This window comes from Hyperolius riggenbachi, chromosome 1 (genome assembly GCF_040937935.1).
Source record: "Hyperolius riggenbachi isolate aHypRig1 chromosome 1, aHypRig1.pri, whole genome shotgun sequence".
NCBI classification, from domain to species: Eukaryota; Metazoa; Chordata; class Amphibia; order Anura; family Hyperoliidae; genus Hyperolius; species Hyperolius riggenbachi.
Window position 1 is genome coordinate 89,177,736 of NC_090646.1, and position 23,940 is coordinate 89,201,675.

The window sequence follows — 23,940 nt, forward strand, 5'->3', positions numbered from 1 at the left end:
CCCCTTAAACACCCATCTACAGAAATAGGTTTACTAACAGTACATCTACGGTGCATAAATCATTTCCAAACATTCCTATTGCTTTCAAATCAACTGAACTGCATATTTAGGTTTGTTTACATGTAACATTTTGTAAAAAGAAATACATTTTATCAAGCAAAAGTTACAGATTACCCAGCAAGCTCATGGTGAACCAGAACTGATAGTGTGTAAATGCTGGGCATACACGGCTCGTTTTTGCCGCACGATTCTCCCGCAGGATCGTTTTGCTGCTTAATTCCGCAGTCAATTCTCTTATCTTCCGCTCTTTTTCTTAATTTTTCCATTCACTGCAATCCGGAATCGAGCGGCGAAACGATCGAGCAGGAGATGGGCCGGAGGTTCCGGGCCATCCCCACCAAGACATCAAGGCACAGAGACACTTTCTTCCCCGCAGCGGTGAGGCTATTGAACTCCCTATAATCCCATTGTGCCCCCCTCACACTTGTACTTAGCCGCCACCACCCATGGCCCAAGAGTGTCTACGGTACTGGGATCATTCTGAGTACGTTGTGTTGCTTCTTGCTGTGATACTGCCTCACGGTTTTTCCTTGCATTGTATATTTCTGCTGTAACAATGTTTGTGCACTGTTTTTACGTTACGTCTCTACTGTAACTTATTTTTGTGAGCTGCCCTGTGATGCTAAAACCAATTCCGGGCATGACCCAGTCATGCTTGGCGAAATAAACAATTCTGATTTTGAGATCGGACATGTCAGAAATATATCTATCGAGCCATCTTAATGGCTCAAAAACAAGCCGTGTATGCCCAGCATAAGGGACTACAAAGGACCTAAAAGCCCTCTTACTAAAATAATATGCAAAACAAATGTTTGCCTTCCTAAAACAGAAGGTATTTGCAATTATTCAGGTTGGAGTGAGCATATGAAGTTTACCACAATGCATCACTGCTGAATATGCAAATCATCCTTTGGGGCCCTTTTCCACTACACAGCTGAATCGCAAATTGATAATGATTTTTAAATCGCTAGGGTTGCTACTTTATCATAGAAATCATGAGAAGTATTTTCCACTATAGTGATTCGATTTGCAAATCGCAATCACTTTCTGGGGTGATTTTAAGAGGGATAATGCAATGCAAATGAAAATCGCAATCGCATAACAAAATTAAAGGACCACTATCGTGAAAAAAAATGTAAAATGTAAAACTTGTAAACACATACAAATAAGAAGTACATTTTGTCCAGATTAAAATGAGCCATAAATTACTTTTCTCCTATGTTGCTGTCACTTACAGTAGGTAGTAAAAATCTGACAGAACCGACAGGTTTTGGTCTAGTACATCTCTTCATGGGGGATTCTCAGCATGGCCTTTATTCTTTAAAAAGGCACTCCTTGAAAAGGTTTTATATAAAGATGCTGGCCTGCCTCCCTTCTTGCTACACACTTTTTTTAGCAGTTGAACGGAGCAACTGCCATTCACCAAGTGTTTTTGAAATTAAAGAAAACAGTGAAAATCCCCTATGAAGAGATGGGCTAGTCCAAAACCTGTCGGTTCTGTCAGATTTCTACTACCTATTGAAAGTGACAGAAAGATAGGAGAAACATAATTTATGGCTCATTTTACTCAGGTAGAAATGTACTTCTTATTTGTATGTGTTTATATACATGTAAAATTTTACCATTTTCATGATAGTGGTCCTTTAATGAAAAATCCCAATCGCTGGCGTTTGTGATTGCTAGTGGAAAAGGGCCCTTGTTGTCTCTGTAAGGTAAGTACCCCCTAAACCAATCAGATGTACCCCCCTGGGGACCACATGTTGAGGCTGTAGACGAACAAACTTAAAAATGGTTTGCTCATCAGGAGGAAGTTTCAGAGTTTTACCAAAGCCAGGGATGGTGACAAGTCACAGAGGACGGTCCCTGGGAATTCTGGTTCCTTTAAAAAAAAAGACCCCGATCATTGTTTTTTCAGTACCGAGAATAAAATGTGGGCATCAAGCATTTTTTTTGTATTCTTTATGCTTAATAAAGTGTATAAATAAATGGTTTTAAGTAATAACATTGCCAAGCTTGTTATAAGTCTCAGCCTCTGCACATTGGAAGTTATCCTGCCCGTGACTGTAACAAGGCATCCCTGGAAATCATGTTGGCAACTATGCAGAAGAAGCCAGGAGCCTGGATCCCCCTGTGCAACAGACACCCCGAGTGCTGAACTTCTAGCAGTCCTGCACTGCAGTGTAAGCCTACCATCTACATGGCAAAGTCACTAGTTACAAGTTAGCAGCGATGCACCCTGCAGAAGCACTGAACTATTTTATGCAAACAGAGAACGTGCATTAATAATGGAGTTTCTGCTGCAGAATTTCGTTACGGTGGGATACCAGACTGAGCCCCCCTGCATTGCCTACATGCTCACTGGCCATTATTAATGAGCTTGCCTGCACAGGAGTGAGCTTCCCCTCTGATCAGTTGTGGACCCCTCTGCATCAGAGCTCTGGTATGTGCTCCATACAACAAGCAGCAATGAGGGAAAGAAGAGAGAGATAGACCCCACATCCCCTATGAACATACCATGCATGCCTGTCTCAATCATGCAAGGCTCCAGCCTCCTACACTTCCAATATGTGAGCCTGTAGCAGCCTCTGCTCCTTCTGCTCCCCACCCACTGTCCCTCTTACCTTCTCTGGCTTTCAGCAACACTGTGTTGGCCACAATGTTTTCAATCTCCATGATCATGAATGAGTGCAGTGGTAATCACACATCTCTGGGTGGCTGCAGACCCAGCTGATCCTCTTCAGGCTTGCTTGACAGCCAGAAGCACCTGCCCTCTTGTTGCATAGATCCTGTGTATGGGCAGCCTCATCTCCAGCACATTGTACAGCAGGCAGCTCCTAGAATTGGGTGCACAGGGGAGAGTGTGTGTGCTGCTTCTACTCTGCCTCTCTGGGCTCCTTCCTTCCTGTTTTGCTCTCAGAGCTGCCTATAGTGAGGCGGGGACAGGGGCTGAGAGCCCTCCCAGAAGCAGAATGAACCTTCCCTGTCTATAGGCAGCTTCACCTTTCCCACATTTGTCAATGGTGCATTCACACAACATGCAGCCAGTCACCTCAGCGCTGCTGCTGCCCGGTGACGACTCGCTTGCCCTGTGTGTGTCATTCTGCGGCTGGGAGCACACTAGGCTGTGCGGAGGACCATGTGTTTTCTGCATAGTGAATTTTTTTTTTAATTTCTTGGTGCGTTTTTGTATGTATTTTTTTTCAATATCTTCCTTTTTGAATGGAGTAAAATAAAGTACCTTTTTAAAAAAACAAACAAAATGCATGTGAAAACGCATTTCTCTGTGTTTCCATTGGAATGCACTACGTGCGTTTTTTGAGAGAAACGACCTTAGCCTCATTCACACCTAAAAACGCAAATGCAAGCATTTTTGTGTGCTTTTTTCCCCCACTCCCGGGCGCTCCACTGTGCACTGCGTTTCTGGTAAAAGCGCTTTTCTAAGAGCTTTTCCAGACTGGTTTTGTAATTCACTCCCTGACTCAAGTCAGGAAGTAAACTCTGACGCAGAAAATAATAAGTACAATGTATTTATTCCTAAAAACGCGTTTGCGTTTTTCCTATACCTTCCACGCACAGCGCACGAATCGTGCTGATATGAACCTTCTCATAGAGACTCATTGCGCAAGCGTTTTGTGGGTGATTTTATAAATCCTCTGCACTTAAAAAAAGGCTGAAAATACCCCTAGTGTAAACGAGCCCTTTTTCCACTGGCTGCGATCCGCTTCTTAAAGCGGATCACAGCCATTTTGCCGATTGCTAGAGCAACGCGATTTACTTGTAAATCGCAATGTGCTCATTTCCCACTATGGCACATTGCTTTTTTCCCATGTGATCATGCTCTGTTCCAGAGGGGTAAATGGCGCAATCATAGCTAGTGGGAATTGCTGCTTGCGCACATGCAACGCAGTGCGATCGCGGGTGGAAGCGCTGGCAGCAGTGGAAAAGGGCCCATAGGCAGCCAGTTGTGCGTTTTAAAAATTGCACATTGTGAAACTCATATTTATGTGTTTTTTCAAGTGGCCCATAGACTTTTAGGCTAGGAGCACACTAGGCAGTGCGGAAAACCTTGCTTTACTGCATTGTGCGCTTTGTCATTTTTCAGTGCGTTTTTTTGTGTTGCGTTTTTGACGTGTTATTGGTGCTTCTGAGGACTCGCTGGTCCTGTGTCGTTCTGCAGCTAGGAGCACACTAGGGACTAGCGCAGACACTAGTTTATGCATAGTTAGGCATTTTTGTGGGGGGGTGCATTTTTGTATCTGTTTGTGTTTTGCGTTTTTACCCTTTTGAATGGAGTAAAATACATTATCATTTATTTAACAAAATTCATATCAAAAACTCCATTGAAATACATTACGTGTGTTTTACATGTGTTTTTGGGAAATATGCAGCAAGTTGTGCTCGCAGCACACATTGTAAAACTTTCAATATGGCGCAAAAATCACTAGTGACTTTGCCTATCCACTAGAGCTGCTAGAGCACACAGGAAGGAGTCTGGCTTTTATCTACTTGCCCTATCGACCTGAGGCACCAAGTACTGTTCTGTAATCTGAAGAACAGGAAAACACCCTCTCAGGGAACAAGTCTCAGCATTATACAGTAGCAAAGTTGCTGAGATATTTGTGTGCTGTACACCATGGAGGTGCAGCAACTTTTTAAAGTGAAAACCTGAAGCAAAAGTTGTGGGAAAAGTAAAAGTGGCCATACATTGTCAGATGGGGCAGCAGATTTGATCATCAGATCGAATCTCATCAGAGAGAGATCTATTGCTGCCACACATCCGCGCACAGATTTCCAATAGATTACAGCATGAAATGTATTGGATATCTGTGTAACCACCTGCTGGGGCGCGGCTGACCGGGAGAAGTGCGCAACTGCGCAAGTCCAGCCTGTCCGTGTGCCCGTCTCACTCTTGCACCCGTCGCCTTGAGCATTCTCCGAGCGAGACGAGCCACGCATGCGCAGTTGTGCACTACTCCTGGCCAAGTGGCACACTAACAGAGCCGCCAGGAGTAGAATGGAGGGAGCCCAGAGGATGCCGTGGAACCTCACGGACTACGGGGGACTGGAGGAAACCCCAGGTAAGTAAAGTTTGGCATTTTTTTTCTTATGCTCAAGGTTCCTTTTACTATTTAATGCACTTCCTTTTTGCAAACAATTATAACTTGTACACTGTATAGTCAAACAACCTTTCTCATTGATACTGCATTGACATTCAGTTCAACAGAGACCGATAGGCAATTCCCCCTCATATACATGGCATGGCATACGCTCCAAGCCTGGAAACCTTCAAATATTGCAGGGTTTGTTGTTCCCACATATTGCAAAAACCTTCTGCATTAATATCATTTTGATGAAAAAAAAAATTCTATTTTTCATGTCCGTTCTGTTTTTCTTTTTTCTGTTATTATGTGTGGGTTAGGTCAGCTTTATTATTTAGTATTTATATAGCGCCAACATCTGTACAGAGTATATTGTCTTGTCACTAACTGTCCGTCAGAGGGGCTCACAATCTAATCCCTACCATAGTCATATGTCTATGTATGTATTGTAGTCTAGGGCCAATTTAAAGAGACTATGTTACAACATTTTCAGCCTTATATCTTCTATCCTATAAGTTCTTATACCTGTTCTAATGTGGTCTGCCTTACTGCAGCCTTTCCTAGTTGCACAGTGGCTGTACTATCTCTGTTATCTAATCTAATCTCCTTTCGTTTGTCAGCTTTGTCGGCTGAGGCAGGAATGTGCTGCTCTACTGTGATAGGCCGAAGCTATACACACCCTCTCCATGCCCCCTGCAGGCTCTGTATGAGTCAGAGACTGAGCTACTCTCAAGCCTATCACACTCTAGTTAGAAGCCATGTCTTTTGTTTGTAAACACTGCCTAAAAATGGCAATTACAAGCCAGGATTGCAGCAGGGAGTGGCAGAAACAGCACAGAGGGGCCCAGGTGAACATAATGAATAGAATGGTATGCTTTTTATTGTAAGAATTTTAGAGTACAGATTCTCTTTAAGGGGAAGCAAATGAAAGTGACACTGAAACGAAAAAAATATATGATATAATGAAGTGGTTGTGTATTATGGATAATTACTAGAACATTAGTAGCAAATAAAATATTCTCATATTTTTATTTTCACTTACATAGTGTTTTTTTTTTTTTATAACATTGCATCCTTCTCTAATATTTGCAATTTGCACACTACTCAGCATTCTAAATAATTTCACAGAACAGGCTAGTGAACTTTTGAACTTTCCTCTACAGAAAAAAAAAATACAGTGACAGATAATAAGCTTCAGAAGACAGAGCTCTCTGCGACTTTGAAAGTCGGAGAGATCAGTGGCTCTTTTGCATTGATAACAACTGGAGTTTCCTGTACTGGAAACAATATTAGACTCATATCTCTGCTGCTAATGTGTTATTTCTTAGCTGTACTACACATACAAATCATTATATCATAAGTTTATTTTCACTACAGATTCCCTTTAACTTACCTCTATGTTTTAGGTTGCAGGAGGAAACCAGAGTGCCAGGAGAACATACAAACTCTGTGCAGGTAGTGCCCTTTTAAAGAGAGTCTGAAGCGAGAATAAATCTCGCTTCAGACCTCATAGATAGCAGGGGCATGTGTGCCCCTGCTAAAACGCCGCTATCCCGCGGCTTAACGGGAGTCCCTTCACCCCCAAATCCCCTCGGTGCAGCGGGGGAGCGCTTCCTGGTTGGGGCAGGGCTAACCACCGCAGCCCTGCCCCACGCGCGTCTGTCAGAGCATATCTCCGCCTTTCCCCCGCCCCTCTCAGTCTTCCTTCACTGAGAGGGGAGGGGGAGAGGCGGCAACGCGCCACTGATAGACGCGACTGGAGGCAGGGCTGCAGCCGTTAGCCCTGCCTCCACGAACGACCAACTCTACGACCAACTATTGCGGGGGTGGGTTTGGGGGTGAAGGGACCCCCGTTTAGCGGCGCGATAGCGGCGGTTTAGCAGGGGCACACATGCCCCTGCTAACTATGAGCTCTGAAGCGAGATTTATTCTCGCTTCAGAGTCTCTTTAACCTCCTGAGCGATAATCCCGAGCTGAGCTCGGGGTATATCGCGCAGGAGGATTTCTCAGGCCCTGGTGGGCCGATTTGCATAATTTTTTTTTTGTTACACGCAGCTAGCACTTTGCTAGCTGCGTGTAACTTCCGATCCGCCGCCGCTCGCCGTGCCGTGCAGTCCCCCCCCCCTCCCCGACCCCTTGCGCAGCCTGGCCAATCAGTGCCAGGCAGCGCTGAGGGGTGGATCTGGACTCCCTCCGACGTCACGACATCCATGACGTCGGTGACGTCATCCCGCCCCATCGCCATGGCGACCGGGGAAGCCCAGCAGGAAATCCCGTTCTGAACGGGATTTCCTGCTTACTCTGATCGCCAAAGGCGATCGGAGTGGGTGGGGGGATGCCGCTGTGCTGCGGCTATCATGTAGCGAGCCCTGGGCTCGCTACATGATTTAAAAAATAAAACATTGAAAAAAATAGTGCTGCGCCACCTCCTGGGCGATATAATTGTATCGCCCAGAGGGTTAATACCTCCTAGTGAGCATAATTGGAAATGCACCAGGGGAAATTAGAAAAGTTTTTCCATAATGTGATACAAAAATATTTAGGATGATTATTTTTTTTTTTTTAGGTAAATGAGAAAACGTTCTTCAAAACAGATTGTTCGGAAGCCTCTATTGAGAGATTACACATTTCGGATTTCATCACGTTAGCTTTGCAATGGCAAACATCTCCATAAATCTCTAATTCCTGGATCATATTTGGTGGAAAGGTTCTGGGGAGGTTCCAAAAAAATTAAAGTGCTTTGTTTTCTTTCACACAGTCTGAAATTCAGCCGATGTTTTACTTGAGTGTTATCTCTGCAGCAAAGGCTTTCATACCTGAGGAAAAGGCAGCCCTGCTACGTTCCAATGCCTACACTGAAAGAGGATCGTTCATTCTCATTCTTCAGTAATATTTGTACAAAACCCAATTAAGAAAAGTTAACCTGAAGTGAAAATAAACCTATGAGATAATTAACTGTATGTGCAGTACAGATGATAAACAGAACATTGGGAGTATAGAAAAGAGTCTCATACTTATTTTCAGTTTTATAGCTTTACTTGTAATATTACATTAGACTGTCACAGCTACTGTTAGGAATTTACTCTCTGCCTTTTAACCATTACCCGCCCACCCGCTGTTTTAAAACAACCTGTTGGTCCGTGTTAAAGGTCCCCCCTCGCCGCCGCTGCCATTCGCAATCAAAAAGATAAGCAACAGCATAAAACCTTTACAGAAAAACATATCTTTGTTACAGCTGATATAACTCCTACAATAATTCTGCAGTGTGTCTACTTCCTGCTTTCATGGAAGAACACATCCTGTGTTTACAAATTAGCTGCTCTGCCGAGACAACCAGCTGACACAGCTGAGGGATCAAATTACAATTGTGATTAGTCACAGATGAGGGGGAATTAGAAAGGCTAAACATACAGGGTGCATTTCTCCATGTCCTCCTTCTGTCCTGTGCAAGAGTGCAGGTACGCTTTAAGAAACAATGTATTGGTTTGATAACTAAAGGTGGCCATACACTTAGATTTTCAGCAGATTTGACCATCAGATAGATTTCTGTCAGATGCCTGTCAAGTTGAATCTGGCAGGAATCTATCTGATGTGTGCCACACACTAGGAACAGATTTCCAATACATTTCAGAATGAAACCTAGATTTTCCATCCTGTCATATAGATCAAGTCTATCGATCGAGGAATTAGATAGGATCAATTTCTTAACGACTGATCAATTCTATAGAATGGATCAATCAATGGCTGAAATCGACCAGTGTATGGGCCCCTTTACTCTTTTTAGGTGCAATCTGAAAATTCACCTCTTCAGGCAAGCATAGGACTCTTTGCCCACTGACCACCATTTCTACCACCCCATACACAGCTTTCCTTTACCTATGGTCCTATACCTTAAACCTTTGTAAAGGTGGCCATACACTTATAGATTTGCAGCAGATTCGACCATCAGATAGATTTCTGTCAGATGCCTGTCAAGTTGAATCTGCCAGGAATCTATCTGATGTGTGCCACACACTAGGAACAGATTTCCAATACATTTCATTCTGAAATCTATTGGAAATCGATCTAAATGCATTATTGGACCATTAGATCCAGTGCAACTCTATGGGCCATCGATATGTTGCCAGCAGCTGATCGACTTAGATTTTCCATCCTGTCAGATAGATCAAATCAATCGATTCATAGAATCGATTGATCGATCGATGGCTGAAATCGACCAGTGTATGGGCACCTTAAAGGGAAGGTTCAGGAAGGGTGGGTAAAAATAAAAATCAAATTCCACTTACCTGGGGCTTCCTCCAGCCCGTGGCAGGCAGGAGGTGCCCTCGCCGCCGCTCCGGTGGCCGACCCGACCTGGCCAGGCCGGCTGCCAGGTCGGGCTCTTCTGCGCTCCAAGGCCCGGAACTTCTGCGTCCCACGCCGGCGCTCTGACGTCATCGGACGTCCTCCGGGCTCTACTGCGCAGGCGCAGAACTACTGCGCATGCGCAGTAGAGCCTGGAGGACGTCCGATGACGTCAGAGCGCCAGCGTGGGACGCAGAAGTTCCGGGCCTTGGAGCGCAGAAGAGACCGACCTGGCAGCCGGCCTGGCCAGGTCGGCCACCGGAGACCACCGGGAGCCTGCGGAGCGGCGGCGAGGGCACCTCCTGCCTGCCACGGGCTGGAGGAAGCCCCAGGTAAGTGGAATTTGAATTTTATTTTTTACCCACCCTCCCTGAACCTTTCCTTTAAAGAGACTTTGAAGTTTCCTTAAAATCACGTTTTTATTTTAAAAACCTATTAGGTATGTTTGCCCTAACTAAAACGCTGCATCCCTGAGGCTGAAATCTAACGAAATCCCCCCAAACTCCCCGGGGCACACTGCGGGGAACGCTTCCGTGAGAGACAGAGCTTTCAGCTGCAGCTCTGCCTCCCCATGCATCTGTCAGTGCGGATCGCCGCTTCTACACACGTCTATCAGCGCGTATCTACGCCTCTCCCCCGCCCCTCTCAGTGAAGGAAGACTTAGAGGGGTGGGGGAGAGGCGGCGATCCGCACTGACAGATGCATGGGGAGGCAGAGCTGCAGCTGAAAGCTCTGTCTCTCACGGAAGCGCTCCCCGCAGTGTGCCCCGGGGAGTTTGGGGGGGATTTAGTTAGATTTCAGCCGCGGGGATGCAGCATTTTCGTTAGGGCAAACATACTTAAGAGGTTTTTAAAATAAAAACGTGATTTTAAGGAGGCTTCAGTGTCTCTTTACCGCCTTTTGGTCAAGGCTCTCCTCCCCTTTTGTCTCACAATGCTGTGTAATGGGTGTACACTAGGGCTGCTCAAATCCGGAACCGGGAGACATCCGGATAGTTCTATCCGGATATCTCCCAGTAAACCTGTGCGAGGGGTCAATCTTACCTGTCTGACGTCTTCTTCGTCGTCCCTCAGCGCCTCCCACAATGGCGGTCACGTGATTACAAACACTTCCTCCTTCAAGGAGGAAGTGTTTGTAATCAAATGACGCACGTGGAGCGCATCGTGGGAGGCGCCGAGGGACAGATGAAGAAGACGTCAGACAGGTAAGATTGACCCCCCCCCCCCGCACAGGTTTACTGGGAGATATCCGGATAGCAACTATCAGGGGGTATCTTCCGGCACCGGATTGGAGCAGCCCTAGTGTACATACCTCCCACCCCTGTGTAAGATATGTAGTTAATTTGTTTCACTGTATTAGCGGTTATCCACTCGTCTTGTATTAACTGTTGTAGTGTTTATTTTGTATTGTTATACCCTGTATGCTGTTGTACAGCACTGTGGAAGATGCTGACGCTATATAAATCAATTACAAAAATAATAAAGGATTTTTTTCTTATTTCATAAAAAGTCACACTGTGGGTGTTCTAATTTTGTAATCCTTAGTTGTAAATGTATAACCTTACACCCGGGACGGGATGGATCCAACTTCTCCTAAGCTAACAATGTGACAAGCAATTCACAATCTTCAGCAGAGGCATTTTTCTCAGCATGTGAGAATGTTTTAGAGAAGTAAAAACCACACAGGAATGGTATTTGCCATGGTTATTTGGCTGAGAAGCATTCTCCTGACTTCATGTACTGAGGCATCAAGTACAACAAGAACAAAAATGACTGTGAGGTACAGCAATGCTGGCGCATAAGTAAATGCCTTTTTCAGTCACTCCACAACTTGCACTGCCTATAGCTTGTTCTGGACAGAGCCGTAATGGGAACCACATTGGTGAAATGGTCTTTAATTAATTTATGATAATAATTGGACATTTCCAAGAATCTCTGGAAAGACATCTGATTTGAGTAGAGGCCAATTGAAGACGGCAGATGGTTTGGTTGCATACATACATAAACCCTGTGCACAGACAGTATAGTGCAGGAAGAGCAATTCCCAAAACCCAGAAGCAGTTCTATAGCTTGACAGCGAATCATTTATTCCAAAGGCAGAGGACTGGAGCACTGTCTTAGGCCTGGAACCCACTGAAATCAGCAAACGCAAAACGCAACCGCTAGCGTTTTGTCTGAGTGGTTTGCAAGCGGATTCATGCGCGTTTTTGGTCGTGTTTTGCAACATTGTATTTTTTTGCCCAGCGGGTGCGTAGCGTTTTGCGTTTTTATCCTGATTGGTCCTGTGAATTATCTTTCATTTTGTTACAGTGTGCTGAACCGCAAAACGCTAGCAAAACCGCTCAGTTTAGGTTTTGCTGAGCGTTTCCGCTAGCGTTTCAATACTTTATATTGAAGCGCTAACGCTCCCAAAATGCTGCAGGTCCTGCGTTTGCATTTCTGGGAAACGCAAACGCTCCTGTGGAAGTTGCCCCATCCATTAACATTAGCCCAGCGTTTTGGCAAACTGCTAGCGTATCGCAGTGCTGCCAAAACGCTGCCAAAAGCGCTCCTGTGGGTTCCAGCCCTTAAAGTAATAAAAAAGTGCTTGATTTTTACAGTAATTATGTATAAATGATTTAGTCAGTGTATGCCCATTGTAAAATCTTTCCTCTCCCTGATTTACATTCTGACATTTATCACATGGTCACATTTTTACTGCTGGTAGGTGATGTCAGTGGAAGATGTTGCTTGCTTTTTGGGCAATTGGAAACAGCTGTAAACAGATTTTATTTCCCACAAAGCAACAAGGTTCCCACAGTGTGATGTCAGAACCATGGTCCTGACATCACACTGTAGGAGGGGTTTCACCACAATATCAGCCATACAGAGCCCCCTGATGATCCGTTTGTGAAAAGGAAAAGATTTCTCAAGGGAAAGGGGGTATCAACTACTGATTGCGATGAAGTTCAATTCTTGGTTACGGTTGCTCTTGAAAGAGGACGACGCATAGTAGAATTCAGTACATCATTGAGGATACCCACTTTTACGTTAACTATCCTGGATACAGCAGATTCAACATCAGAAACACTTCCTATAGCTACAGTCATGGAGGAAATTGTTGGCACCCCAGAAATGTTTCCTGGAAATCAAGTATTTCTCACAGAAAAGTACAGTAGTTTCGGTTATCCAGCACCAACGAGGATTGGATGATTCGGATAAGTGTGCTTTCTGGTTGCTTGAGATTGAATGTTAAAAAATAGGCCTAGTTAATGCAGTACAATAACCCACTGTATCTACATACCATGAACTCTGTATTAAACGTTAAAATACAGTAACTGAAAGTATATTAACCTTGAGAGAGCCATGGAAGCCAGCGTTTATGCACAGCAGAGCCCACAAACAGCCTAACAAGTTGGCCTTCACCACCGTGAGCACTGCCGACGATTTGTATTGGTTGGTTGAGACTTCTGATTAGTTAAGTTCTGGATAACTTGGACTCTACTGTATTGCAGTCACACGTTTTGCTATACACATGTTCATTCCCTTTGTCTGTATTGGAACAAAACAAAAACGGAGGAAAAAAAGCAAATTGAACATATTATATGGCCTCAATTCACTAAGCTTTATCAAACACTTGATCAAACGTTTGATGATTTACCTCATGGGTAAAATCTAATTTTGAATTCACTAAGGTGTTATAGATTTATTGATCGTTTTATCGATAAAACATTCGATAAATATAGAACACCTTCGTGAATTAAAAATTAGATTTTACCCATGAGGTAAATCATCAAAAGTTTGATAAAATGTCTGATAAAGCTTAGTGAATTGAGGCCTATAATGTCACACAAAACTCCAAAAATGAGCTGGACAAATTATTGGCACTTTTAACGGAACACTATCAATTAACATGGTTTTTTAATCTGGGATTAAGAGAGTTCCTGAAGTGCTGGTAAATAATGATGTATACATTTAATTTGCTCATATCTTTTTTTCTTTACTGTAACAAATTCCTATCACGCTGAACTGATGGCAGTCTGCTCTAATCTAACAGCAGAGTGAGCCATGAGGGGAGGGGGAATTCCCATCTGTTGACCCTGTGTGTGAGAGAGAAAGTCCTATGTCCTGTGTCTCTGACTAAAGTGTCTGAATAGAGCAGAGGAAATGTAACTTGTTATAAACATTTGTAATTGTCTGTGACACCACAGCTTTTCAAATTTTTTTTTTTTTTTTTTTTGCTTTCAGAGAAAAATAGCCTGATATGCATAAAAATAACACTGGCTGTGCATTTAAGCAGACACCAAATTTGATAATGATTTATCCAAATAGAGCTAAATCCTACACACAATGAATTAAAGCTTTTGCCCCTGATATTTAACATGAAAAGTACGGGGCCACTGTCCTGCTGGAAGACCCAAGATCTCGGACACAAACCCAGCTTTCTGACACTGGTGCTGCCCAAAACGCTTTCGTAAGCCTCAGATTTCATGATGCTTTGCACACATTCAAGGCACCCAGTGCCAGAGGCAGCAACACAACTCCAAAACATCATTGAACCTCCTCCATATTTCACTGTAGGTACTGTGTTCTTTTCTTTGTAGGCCTCATTCTTTTTTTCGGTAAACAGTAGAATGATGTGCTTTACCAAAAAGCTCTATCTTGGTCTTATCTGTCCACAAGACATTTTCCTAGAAGGATTTTGGTTTACTCAAGTACCTTTCATCAATGTTTTTCTTCCGTCCACGCCCAAGGAGATTACCTACAGTGCTATGGGTTGCAAACGTCTTGATAATGTTGCACACTGTGGACAAAGGCAAATCTACATCTCTGGTGATTGACTTGTAACCTTGAGATTGTTGATATTTTTTTCCCAATTTTGGTTCTCAAGCCCTCAGACAGTTCTCTTCTCCCCTTTCTGTTGTCCATGCTTAGTGTGGCACACAGAGTCACACAATGCAAAGACTAAAGGCTCATACACACATCAGACCATAGTCTTTGGAAAATGAAAGACCACAGACCAATTTTACCCCCTTCCATGTAGTATGAGAGCCATACCTACACAGTCTATTTTATGGAGCTGAACTCCCCATCAGAAAAAAATCTTTGTAAGATGCTGCACACAAAGATGCTGTAGACATTCAAAAGATCAGTATCTGCAAAAGATCTGTTCCTGCAAGATACATTCATAGTCTATGAGATCTGCAGATCCTCATACACACCTTGTTTAACAGACATTCATCTGCAGATCAGTTCCACCAGGATGGATTTTCAGATCTGCAGATGATTGTCTGATCTGCAGATGAATGTCAGTTATACAAGGTGTGTATGATGATCTGCAGATCTCATAGACTATGAATGCAATTTGCAGGAACGGATCTTTGGCAGGAACAGATCTTTTGCAGATACTGATCTTTTGTGTCTCTACAGCATCTGTGTGTGCAGCATCTTGCAAAGATTTTTTTCTTATGGGGAGTTCAGCTCCATAGAATAGACTGTGTAGGTATGGCTCTCATACTACATGGAAGGGGATAAAATTGGGGTAAAATTGGTCTGTGATCTTTCATTTTCTGCTTTCAGGTGTGATTTTTAAATTGCCCACACCTGTTAGTTGCCCCAGGTGAGTTTAAAGGAGCATCACATGATTGAAACAATATTATTTATCCACAATTTTGAAATGTTGAAAGTGTGCCAGTAATTTTCTCCAGCCCATTTTTGGAGATTTGTTTGACATTATGTCCAATTAGCTTTTTTTCCTCCTTTTGTTTTGTTTCAACACACACAAAAAGAATAAACATGTGTATAGCAAGGGAGAGGAAAAAAATGACAATGGGCATTTTATAAGAAAATAAGCAATTTTATTCATTGTGTTATTTTCACTGCAGTTCCTCTTTAATGTGTTCTTTGATGAAATAAGATGTTCAGAGTATAGGCAAGAAAATCGTTTGGTCAGACAGTGACACATGAATGCAGTAAATCCTTCAATATATTCTTAGTAAAATTATGAAAACTGACTGGGGTATTTCACAATACGCAGGACGTTGGAAGAGAACCAGAAACGAACAACATAATAGATTTATACATACCTGGGGCTTCCTACAGCCCCATTAGCATGGATCGCTCCCACGCCGCCGTCCTCCGCCGCCTCTATCACCGGTACTGGGTCCCGTCACTTCGGCCAGTCAGGGCCAGTCAACGCAAACGCAGTGCACTCCCTCCAAACTGCGCAGGAGCGTGCGTAAAGCAGGCGCCGGTGAGACGGAGGGAGTCTCTGCGGATGCGTACAACTGTCCGCAGCTGGCGGAAGTGACGGGAACCGGTACATACGATAGAGGTGGAGGAGGACTGTGGCGTGGGAGCAATCCATGCTGATGGGGCTGGAGGAAGCCCCATGTATGTATAAATCTATTATGTGTTTTCGTCTCTGGTTCTCTTTAAGTATTTGTAGTGTTCATTCTGAGCTTTTTTGACCTAGGCAACTTCTCTTCTCACTGACAATGCCTCCAGCTGCGCTGAAGGTCCTTTCTGACAGGACGCTTGAGGCAGGGCAGTGAAAAGGTATGCAGTGACTGCTAGTGGTATAATACAATGTGCAGTCACACAGGTGCAGTGAAAAGGTATGCACTGACTGGTATATAAAACCGCGTGCTGTCACACAGATGCAGTGAAAGATATGCAGTGACTGTTGGTGGTATAATACAATGTGCAGTCACACAGGTGCAGTGAAAAGGTATGCACTGACTGGTATTTTAAACAGCATGCTGTCACACAGATGCAGTGAAAGGCATGCAGTGACTGGTATTATAATACAATGTGCAGTCACACAGGTGCAGTATGCACCGAATGTACTGGGCCTGGCACAGTATAGTAATTAGCAAGGTCCAGCTGCGACAGACAGGGCTGTATATGCAGTGTCAGTGGGCTACACACACAAAAAAAAACACATCACAAGAACATTGGCTCTCAAAATTGCTTTTTTTGTAGTGCTTTTCAGCAACAAATATCAGCAAGGAGCAAGCTAACAAGACCTCCTAACTAACGCTTTTCCTATCTCTCCAATGTCTCTCCCTTCTCTCACTATAACAGTAGCAGACAGAGTGAGAAAATTGCCGACGCTGCTGCCTTTTATAAGGGGGGGAGGCTCAAGGAGGGAGTGCAGCCTAATTGGCTACCATGTGTCTGCTGACTGTATTTAGAGGGTCAAAGTTTAGCCCAATGATGTGGTATAGGGGGCAGGTCGAACTCGCTATATGTTCGCGTTTCAACGCGAACCCGCATTGCTCGCGCAAACAAGTTCGCATGTGAACCGTTCGGGCCATCTCTAGCACAGATAGAAGCGCTCAGCAGATTCAAATACATGCATTCACCAATCGGAGTTCGGCGTGTCAGCTAATCAGCTGACACACAGGGAGACATGTGACTATTGAGGCAGCGCGTCTTTCGCCTGCCACCCTGCACACATGTGAGTCAGTGGCAGGAACGGCAACAACTGTGAGTCGGCGGCAGCCTGCTGACTCCTTACAGCTTCTCTTTAAAGAAACACTGTCAATTAACATTTTTTTTAACCTGGGAATGAGAGAGTTCCTGAAGTGCTGGTAAATAATGATGTATACATTTCACTTGCTTATCTCTTTTGTTTACTGTATCAAATTCCTTTCACTCTTAACTGACTGGCAAATCTGATGGCCCCGAGGGGAGGGGGAATTCCCTCACACTACATCCGTTAAGGGCCCGTTTCCACTAGAAGTGGTGCGATAGCCACATCGCACCGTGGGTGCCCTGAAACACATGCACGGCACAGGAATAGTTTCCACTGTGTGCATGTTGTGCAGATTCTCGCACGACCGCATCGCCACGTAGCCACGTCCCATCTCATCAACTGACTTCAGCATCAGGAGATGCGGAAGTGACGCGGGCGCCAGCGGAAGTGATGCGATGCGGCTAGGTAGCCGCATTCGCATGGCTATCCCCTTGGAAACGGGCCCTAACCCTGCGCATGAGAAAGCTCTCACTGGCAGCTGCCTGTGTCTCTGAGCTGTCTACAGAGAGCAGAGGAAATGTAACTTGTTATAAACATTTGCAATTGTCTGTGACATCTGACACTACAGCTTTTTATACTTTTTTTTGCTTTCAGATAAAAATACTCTGTAGTCTGATATGCAAAAAACACCACTGGCTGTGCACTGAAGCAGACACCCCTTTTGCGAGTGATTTGTTCCAACAGAGCTAAATCCTACACACAATGAATTAAAGCTTTTGCCTCTGATATTTAACATGAAAAAGTAGGAAAATGTTTACACAGCTACATAGACATTATTTGTACGTTGTCATTTTAGAACACTTGGGTATTGGCAGTGTTTCATTCAGAAAAATGTCTCTTTAATGGTAGCCATACATCTAGTGATGTATGGGCAGCTTTTACCAAGAGACAAATCTCTCTCCAATCGAATCTGATAAGTGAGAGCTCTGTCAGCTGCCCATACACCACATGCCGATTAATGATCAATTTAAGCATGAAATCTCTTGGGAATCGGCCGCTGTCCCCTAATGAAAATGTTCCCCCAGTGCCCAGGTGCTATGTATACATTACCTTTCCGCAGCCTCCGCTACTCCCCTCAGGCTCCGGGCGCACTCCACTCGCCATACGTGCGCCACATAGTTGCCTAGTAACGTGGCCACTTGTATGACATCTGACATCATACGTGTGCCCCTTACTAGGAAGCCAAGTGGGGCGCATGTTTATGCACAGCGGAGCCTGAGGGGACAAGTGGACGCGGCGGAAAGGTAATGTATTACATGCACGGGGCACAGTATCGGGGGTTTCGCCGCGATCGTCACAAAATTGCACGCCGCGCACCCAACTGAGCAAAATCTTACAGCATGCGCAATCGACTATGCAACCAATTTTGGGGCCGAAATTGGCCGCTTTGCCAGTCAGGCATGTACTTGGCAGCACCGATTTTCATTTGATTCGATTATAATAATCGAATCGGATGGTCGATCTGCCGCCAAGTCACCTGATGTATGGCCAGCAGTGTAAGTTGAAAAAGATATATCTTCTCTGAAAATGATCTAAGAGTACAGAAGTCAAGGTAAAAGTAAATTAACCACTTCACCACTGAGGGGTTTTACCCCCTGACCACCAGAGCAATTTTCACCTTTCAGCGCTCCTTCCATTCATTCGTCTATAACTTTATTATTACTTATCGCAATGAAATGAACTATATCTTGTTTTTTTCGCCACCAATTAGGCTTTCTTTAGGTGGGACATTATGCCAAGAATTATTTTTTTCTAAATGTGTTTTAATGGGAAAATAGGAAAAATGTGGGGGAAAAAATAATTATTTTTCAGTTTTCGGCCATTATAGTTTTTAAATAATGCATGCTACTGTAATTAAAACCCATGAAACGTATTTGCCCTTTTGTCCCGGTTATAAAACCATTTAAATTATGTCCCTATCACAATGTTTGGCGCCAATATTTTATTTGGAAATAAAGGTGCATTTTTTTCAGTTTTGCGTCAATCCCTAATTACAAGCCCATAGTTTATAAAGTAACAGTGTTATACCCTCTTGACATACAGTGGAGGAAATAATTATTTGACCCCTCACTGATTTTGTAAGTTTGTCCAATGACAAAGAAATGAAAAGTCTCAGAACAGTATCATTTCAATGGTAGGTTTATTTTAACAGTGGCAGATAGCACATCAAAAGGAAAATCGAAAAAATAACCTTAAATAAAAGATAGCAACTGATTTGCATTTCATTGAGTGAAATAAGTTTTTGAACCCCTACCAACCATTAAGAGTTCTGGCTCCCACAGAGTGGTTAGACACTTCTACTCAATTAGTCACCCTCATTAAGGACACCTGTCTTAACTAGTCACCTGTATAAAAGACACCTGTCCACAGAATCAATCAATCAAGCAGACTCCAAACTCTCCAACATGGGAAAGACCAAAGAGCTGTCCAAGGATGTCAGGGACAAAATTGTAGACCTGCACAAGGCTGGAATGGGCTACAAAACCATAAGCAAGAAGCTGGGAGAGAAGGTGACAACTGTTGGTGCGATTGTTCGAAAATGGAAGGAGCACAAAATGACCATCAATCGACCTCGCTCTGGGGCTCCACGCAAGATCTCACCTCGTGGGGTGTCAATGGTTCTGAGAAAGGTGAATAAGCATCCTAGAACTACACGGGAGGAGTTAGTGAATGACCTCAAATTAGCAGGGACCACAGTCACCAAGAAAACCATTGGAAACACATTACACCGCAATGGATTAAAATCCTGCAGGGCTCGCAAGGTACCCCTGCTCAAGAAGGCACATGTGCAGGCCCGTCTGAAGTTTGCCAATGAACACCTGAATGCTTCTGTGAGTGACTGGGAGAAGGTGCTGTGGTCTGATGAGACCAAAATAGAGCTCTTTGGCATTAACTCAACTCGCTGAGTTTGGAGGAAGAAAAATGCTGCCTATGACCCCCAAAACACCGTCCCCACCGTCAAGCATGGGGGTGGAAACATTTTGCTTTGGGAGTGTTTTTCTGCTAAGGGCACAGGACAACTTAATCGCATTAACGGGAAAGTGAACGGAGCCATGTATCGTGAAATCCTGAACGACAACCTCCTTCCCTCTGCCAGGAAACTGAAAATGGGTCGTGGATGGGTGTTCCAGCACGACAATGACCCAAAACATACAGCAAAGGCAACAAAGGAGTGGCTCAAGAAGAAGCACATTAAGGTCATGGAGTGGCCTAGTCAGTCTCCGGACCTTAATCCAATAGAAAACCTATGGAGGGAGCTCAAGCTCAGAGTTACACAGAGACAGCCTCAAAACCTTAGGGATTTAGAGATGATCTGCAAAAAGGAGTGGACCAACATTCCTCCTAAAATGTGTGCAAACTTGGTCATCAATTACAAGAAACGTTTGACCTCTGTGCTTGCAAACCAGGGTTTTTCCACTAAGTATTAAGTCTTGTATTGTTAGAGGGTTCAAAAACTTATTTCACTCAATGAAATGCAAATCAGTTGCTACCTTTTATTTAAGGTTATTTTTTCGATTTTCCTTTTGATGTGCTATCTGCCACTGTTAAAATAAACCTACCATTGAAATGATACTGTTCTGAGACTTTTCATTTCTTTGTCATTGGACAAACTTACAAAATCAGTGAGGGGTCAAATAATTATTTCCTCCACTGTAAATATTTAAAAAGTTCAGTCCCTAAGGTAACTATTTATGTATTTTTTTTAATTGTAAATTTTTTAATTTTTTTTTAATTACAAAAAAAAAAAAAATGGGGAGTGTGGGAGGTAATGAGTTAATTTTATGTGTTAAAAGTCATTTATTTGTATGTTAAAAAATGTTAGGGTGTAGTTTACTATTTGGCCACAAGATGGCCACAGTAACTTTTTGTTTTAATGCGACCTCCAAGCTTCCTTCCGGAAGCTTGGAGGAAGTATAATGAGCATGGACACGTGAGTTTTTTCTCACAATGATCGCGCTGCCCATAGGAGAGCAGCTGATCATTGCGGGGCTTAGATCAACGAACGGGAATGGATTTTCCCGTTCATTGATCTCTGGGCGAGCGGGCGGCGGCGGTTTTACTAGCGGCGGGCGGCGTGTTTACGAGCGGGAGCGCGGGCAGCGTCGGGAACGCGGAAAGTACGTGTTTCTCCGTCCCTGGTTTTTAAAGGATGGAAAAAGGGGCGGAGAAATACGTACGCGCGGGGGTAAAGTGGTTAAATCTACACAGCTTATACTTATGGGTGTGCTACAGACAGTCAGGTAGAAAACCGAGAGCCCAATATAGTGTAGCTTGTATTGGAGGAGTGCGAATGATAATGATGAAACGTAAGTATTGTACTTACAAACCAAGGTTACCTCCAAGGCAACCACTGAAAAGGCAGGTGGGGAGACCAAGCCTGTCCCCACTCAGGATTAAGACGTCGCTCTCTGTGGATAGAGGAAAAAAAGAGGGTGTACCACCCTTCCACCAAGGGTGGATTCTTGTTGTGTAGAGCTGTACAGAGGCGCCAGTAGGATAAAAGTCACTAAAACGTTTAAAACGTTCGGGATGCGGTGGTGGACCAGCCAACCCAAAACAGACACAGGTACTGTCGATTCAAGTAATAAATAATTTATTTATATACTCCAAAGACAAGTTGCAACGCGTTTCACGGGCAAAATCCAGCTTTCTCAGGCAATAAACAACTGGAGTGATACACAGCACGGAGTCCAAAATACGCTTGGCACCTCTGTGAAGGTGGCAGAGGTTTGGGTTGGCTGGTCCACCACCGCATCCCGAACGTTTTAAACGTTTTAGTGATTTTTATCCTACTGGCGCCTCTGTACAGCTCTACACAGACAGTCAGGTTAGCTTGGAACAAAAATCTGCATAGACAGAGAATTATTATTATCATTTACTAAAATCTTTTCTTGACCATACGACCATAACTGTCTGCTCTCCTATGCACGGAGAACTTCCTACCAAACAAACCCTTGTATTTATTTCTCTGCACCAATATAAACACAGCGTATGGGTTATTCTGAGTGACTTCAGGGAAACAGTTTGCCAAAGCCTCCTGTTATTTGTTTATTTTCTATGCAGCAAGTACGTCAATTTCACATCTGGTCTAAATAGTTGAGGGTCCAGAGCTGGAAAGCAGCGCTAACAGATAACGGCAGATTCATGGAAGCTGTTCTGAGTACAGTAGGCTACAGCTGCTTTACATTAACATGGGATGTGGAATGTGTTCCAGAAAGACCACTGCATGGTATGTGATTGCCACTGCATGCATGTCTATCGGAAACAGTGCTGGACTCTGCGAGGTCCAGGAAACTAGAGATTAATTTACAACGAGACACTGTCAAACAGAACGCCTGATGGTTTGTATGGATTTCTGAAACATATACTGGGTATAAGGGACAACCTGCGTCATAAGTACACAGAGGGAGGAATTTACAAATCCATGATGGGGGGGGGGGGGGGGGGAGACAGTTTGGCTAGAAGGAGGATGTAGACATGAAGTATTTGCTGGTTTGTCCAAAAAATGTTGGATTGAAAAGCTGAAAACAGATCCTTTCTATCAGCCCTGAGAATACAGAACACGGCACTAATAAATAATAAAGCACATCCACATTATTACCTGAACTTAAAGTGTACCCGATCTTCAGATGCGCCAGATGATTGTCAGATCTGCAGATGAATGTCTGTAAAACAAGGTGTGTATTGAAATCTGCAGATATCATAGACTATGAATGCATTTTGCAAGAACAGATATTTTGCAGGAACAGATCTTTTGCAGATTCTGATCTTTTGAATGTGTACAGCGTCTTTGTGTGCAGCATCTTTGTGTGCAGCATCTTGCAAAGATTTTTATCTGATGGGGAGTTCAGCTCCATAGATGAGACCGTGTAGAGTATGGCTCTCATACTACATGTCAGGGCTGGTGCACACCGAGCGGCTTTTTGGGCGTTTTCAGATCCGCTTGCGGCTGCGGATCTGCTTGGTCAATGTATCTCAATGGGGTGGTGCACACCAGAGCGGCAGGCGTTTTGCAGAAACGAAAAATGCCTGGGTGAGGCATTTTTTGGATTGCGGATGCGTTTCTGCCTCAATGTTAAGTATAGGAAAAACGCAAACCGCTCTGAAAAACGCCTGTTCAGAGCGGTTTTGCAGGCGTTTTTGTTACAGAAGCTGTTCAGTAACAGCTTTACTGTAACAATATATGAAATCTACTATACTGAAAACCGCAGCAGCAATCCGCAAAACGCTAGCAAAACGCCTCATAAAAATAAAAAAAAGCGTTTAAAAATCTGCTAGCATTTTGCGGATCTGCTAGCGGGTTTTGGTGTGCACCAGCCCGAAGGGTGTAAAATTGGTCTGTGATCCTTCATTAATCTTTCAAGTGTGTACACAGCTTAAGGGCAGGTTCACACGGGCGTCTGCCCCACGTTTACCGCCAGCGTTCGGGACTCGGCCTTAAACGCTCTCATTCAAGTGAATGGGAGCATTTGTATCAGGCTTTTACCGGCGTTTGTGCAAACGCGGTGCTCAGATTCCGATTTTCCCTGAAGTTCGAGGCAACCCTGGACGCTACATGTAGCATCCTGGGACGGTTAACCGCTGCGGCTAATGTCCCCCTGTGGGGGAGAAAACCGCTGACTGCTACTTAACGCCAGGGAAAGCCACTGAAAGCTCGAATGCGACGCTGTCGCAATGCCGCTGAATGCAAAGCCTCCGAAAGCCGGGCAAAAGCCCAGAAAATGCAACACTCTCCTGAAAGCTATTAAAAGCCTTCAAAAGCCGTTAAAAGCTTAGCTGTTAAATGCTGGCATTCTTGAAAAAAACGCAGCATTTGAATGAAATGCTGAGCAGAAGCTCAGCAGAAGCCTGTGTGAACCAGAACTAAGGGCTGGTTCACACGGGTACCAGCCCTTAGTTCTGGTTCACACAGGCTTCT

The 23,940-nt window shown here is 44.0% G+C and overlaps 1 protein-coding gene across 2 annotated transcripts in view; it reads right to left on the minus strand.

Annotated features, from left to right (window-relative positions):
• The window catches only part of GRK4 (G protein-coupled receptor kinase 4), a 332,370-nt gene extending 309,686 nt beyond the window's left edge, over positions 1 to 22,684 (minus strand). The window contains exon 1 of one of the 2 annotated variants that reach the window (XM_068276336.1): positions 22,624 to 22,684. Coding sequence is in view for 1 of the 2 variants with exons in the window: in XM_068276328.1 (XP_068132429.1) it covers positions 2,682 to 2,739 (58 nt within the window). In the remaining variant the exon portion in view is untranslated. Of the gene's footprint in view, positions 1 to 2,681; positions 2,963 to 22,623 lie in introns of those variants that run through there. The other variant, XM_068276328.1, reaches the window with a different exon arrangement.
• Between the last annotated feature and the right edge of the window lie 1,256 nt (positions 22,685 to 23,940).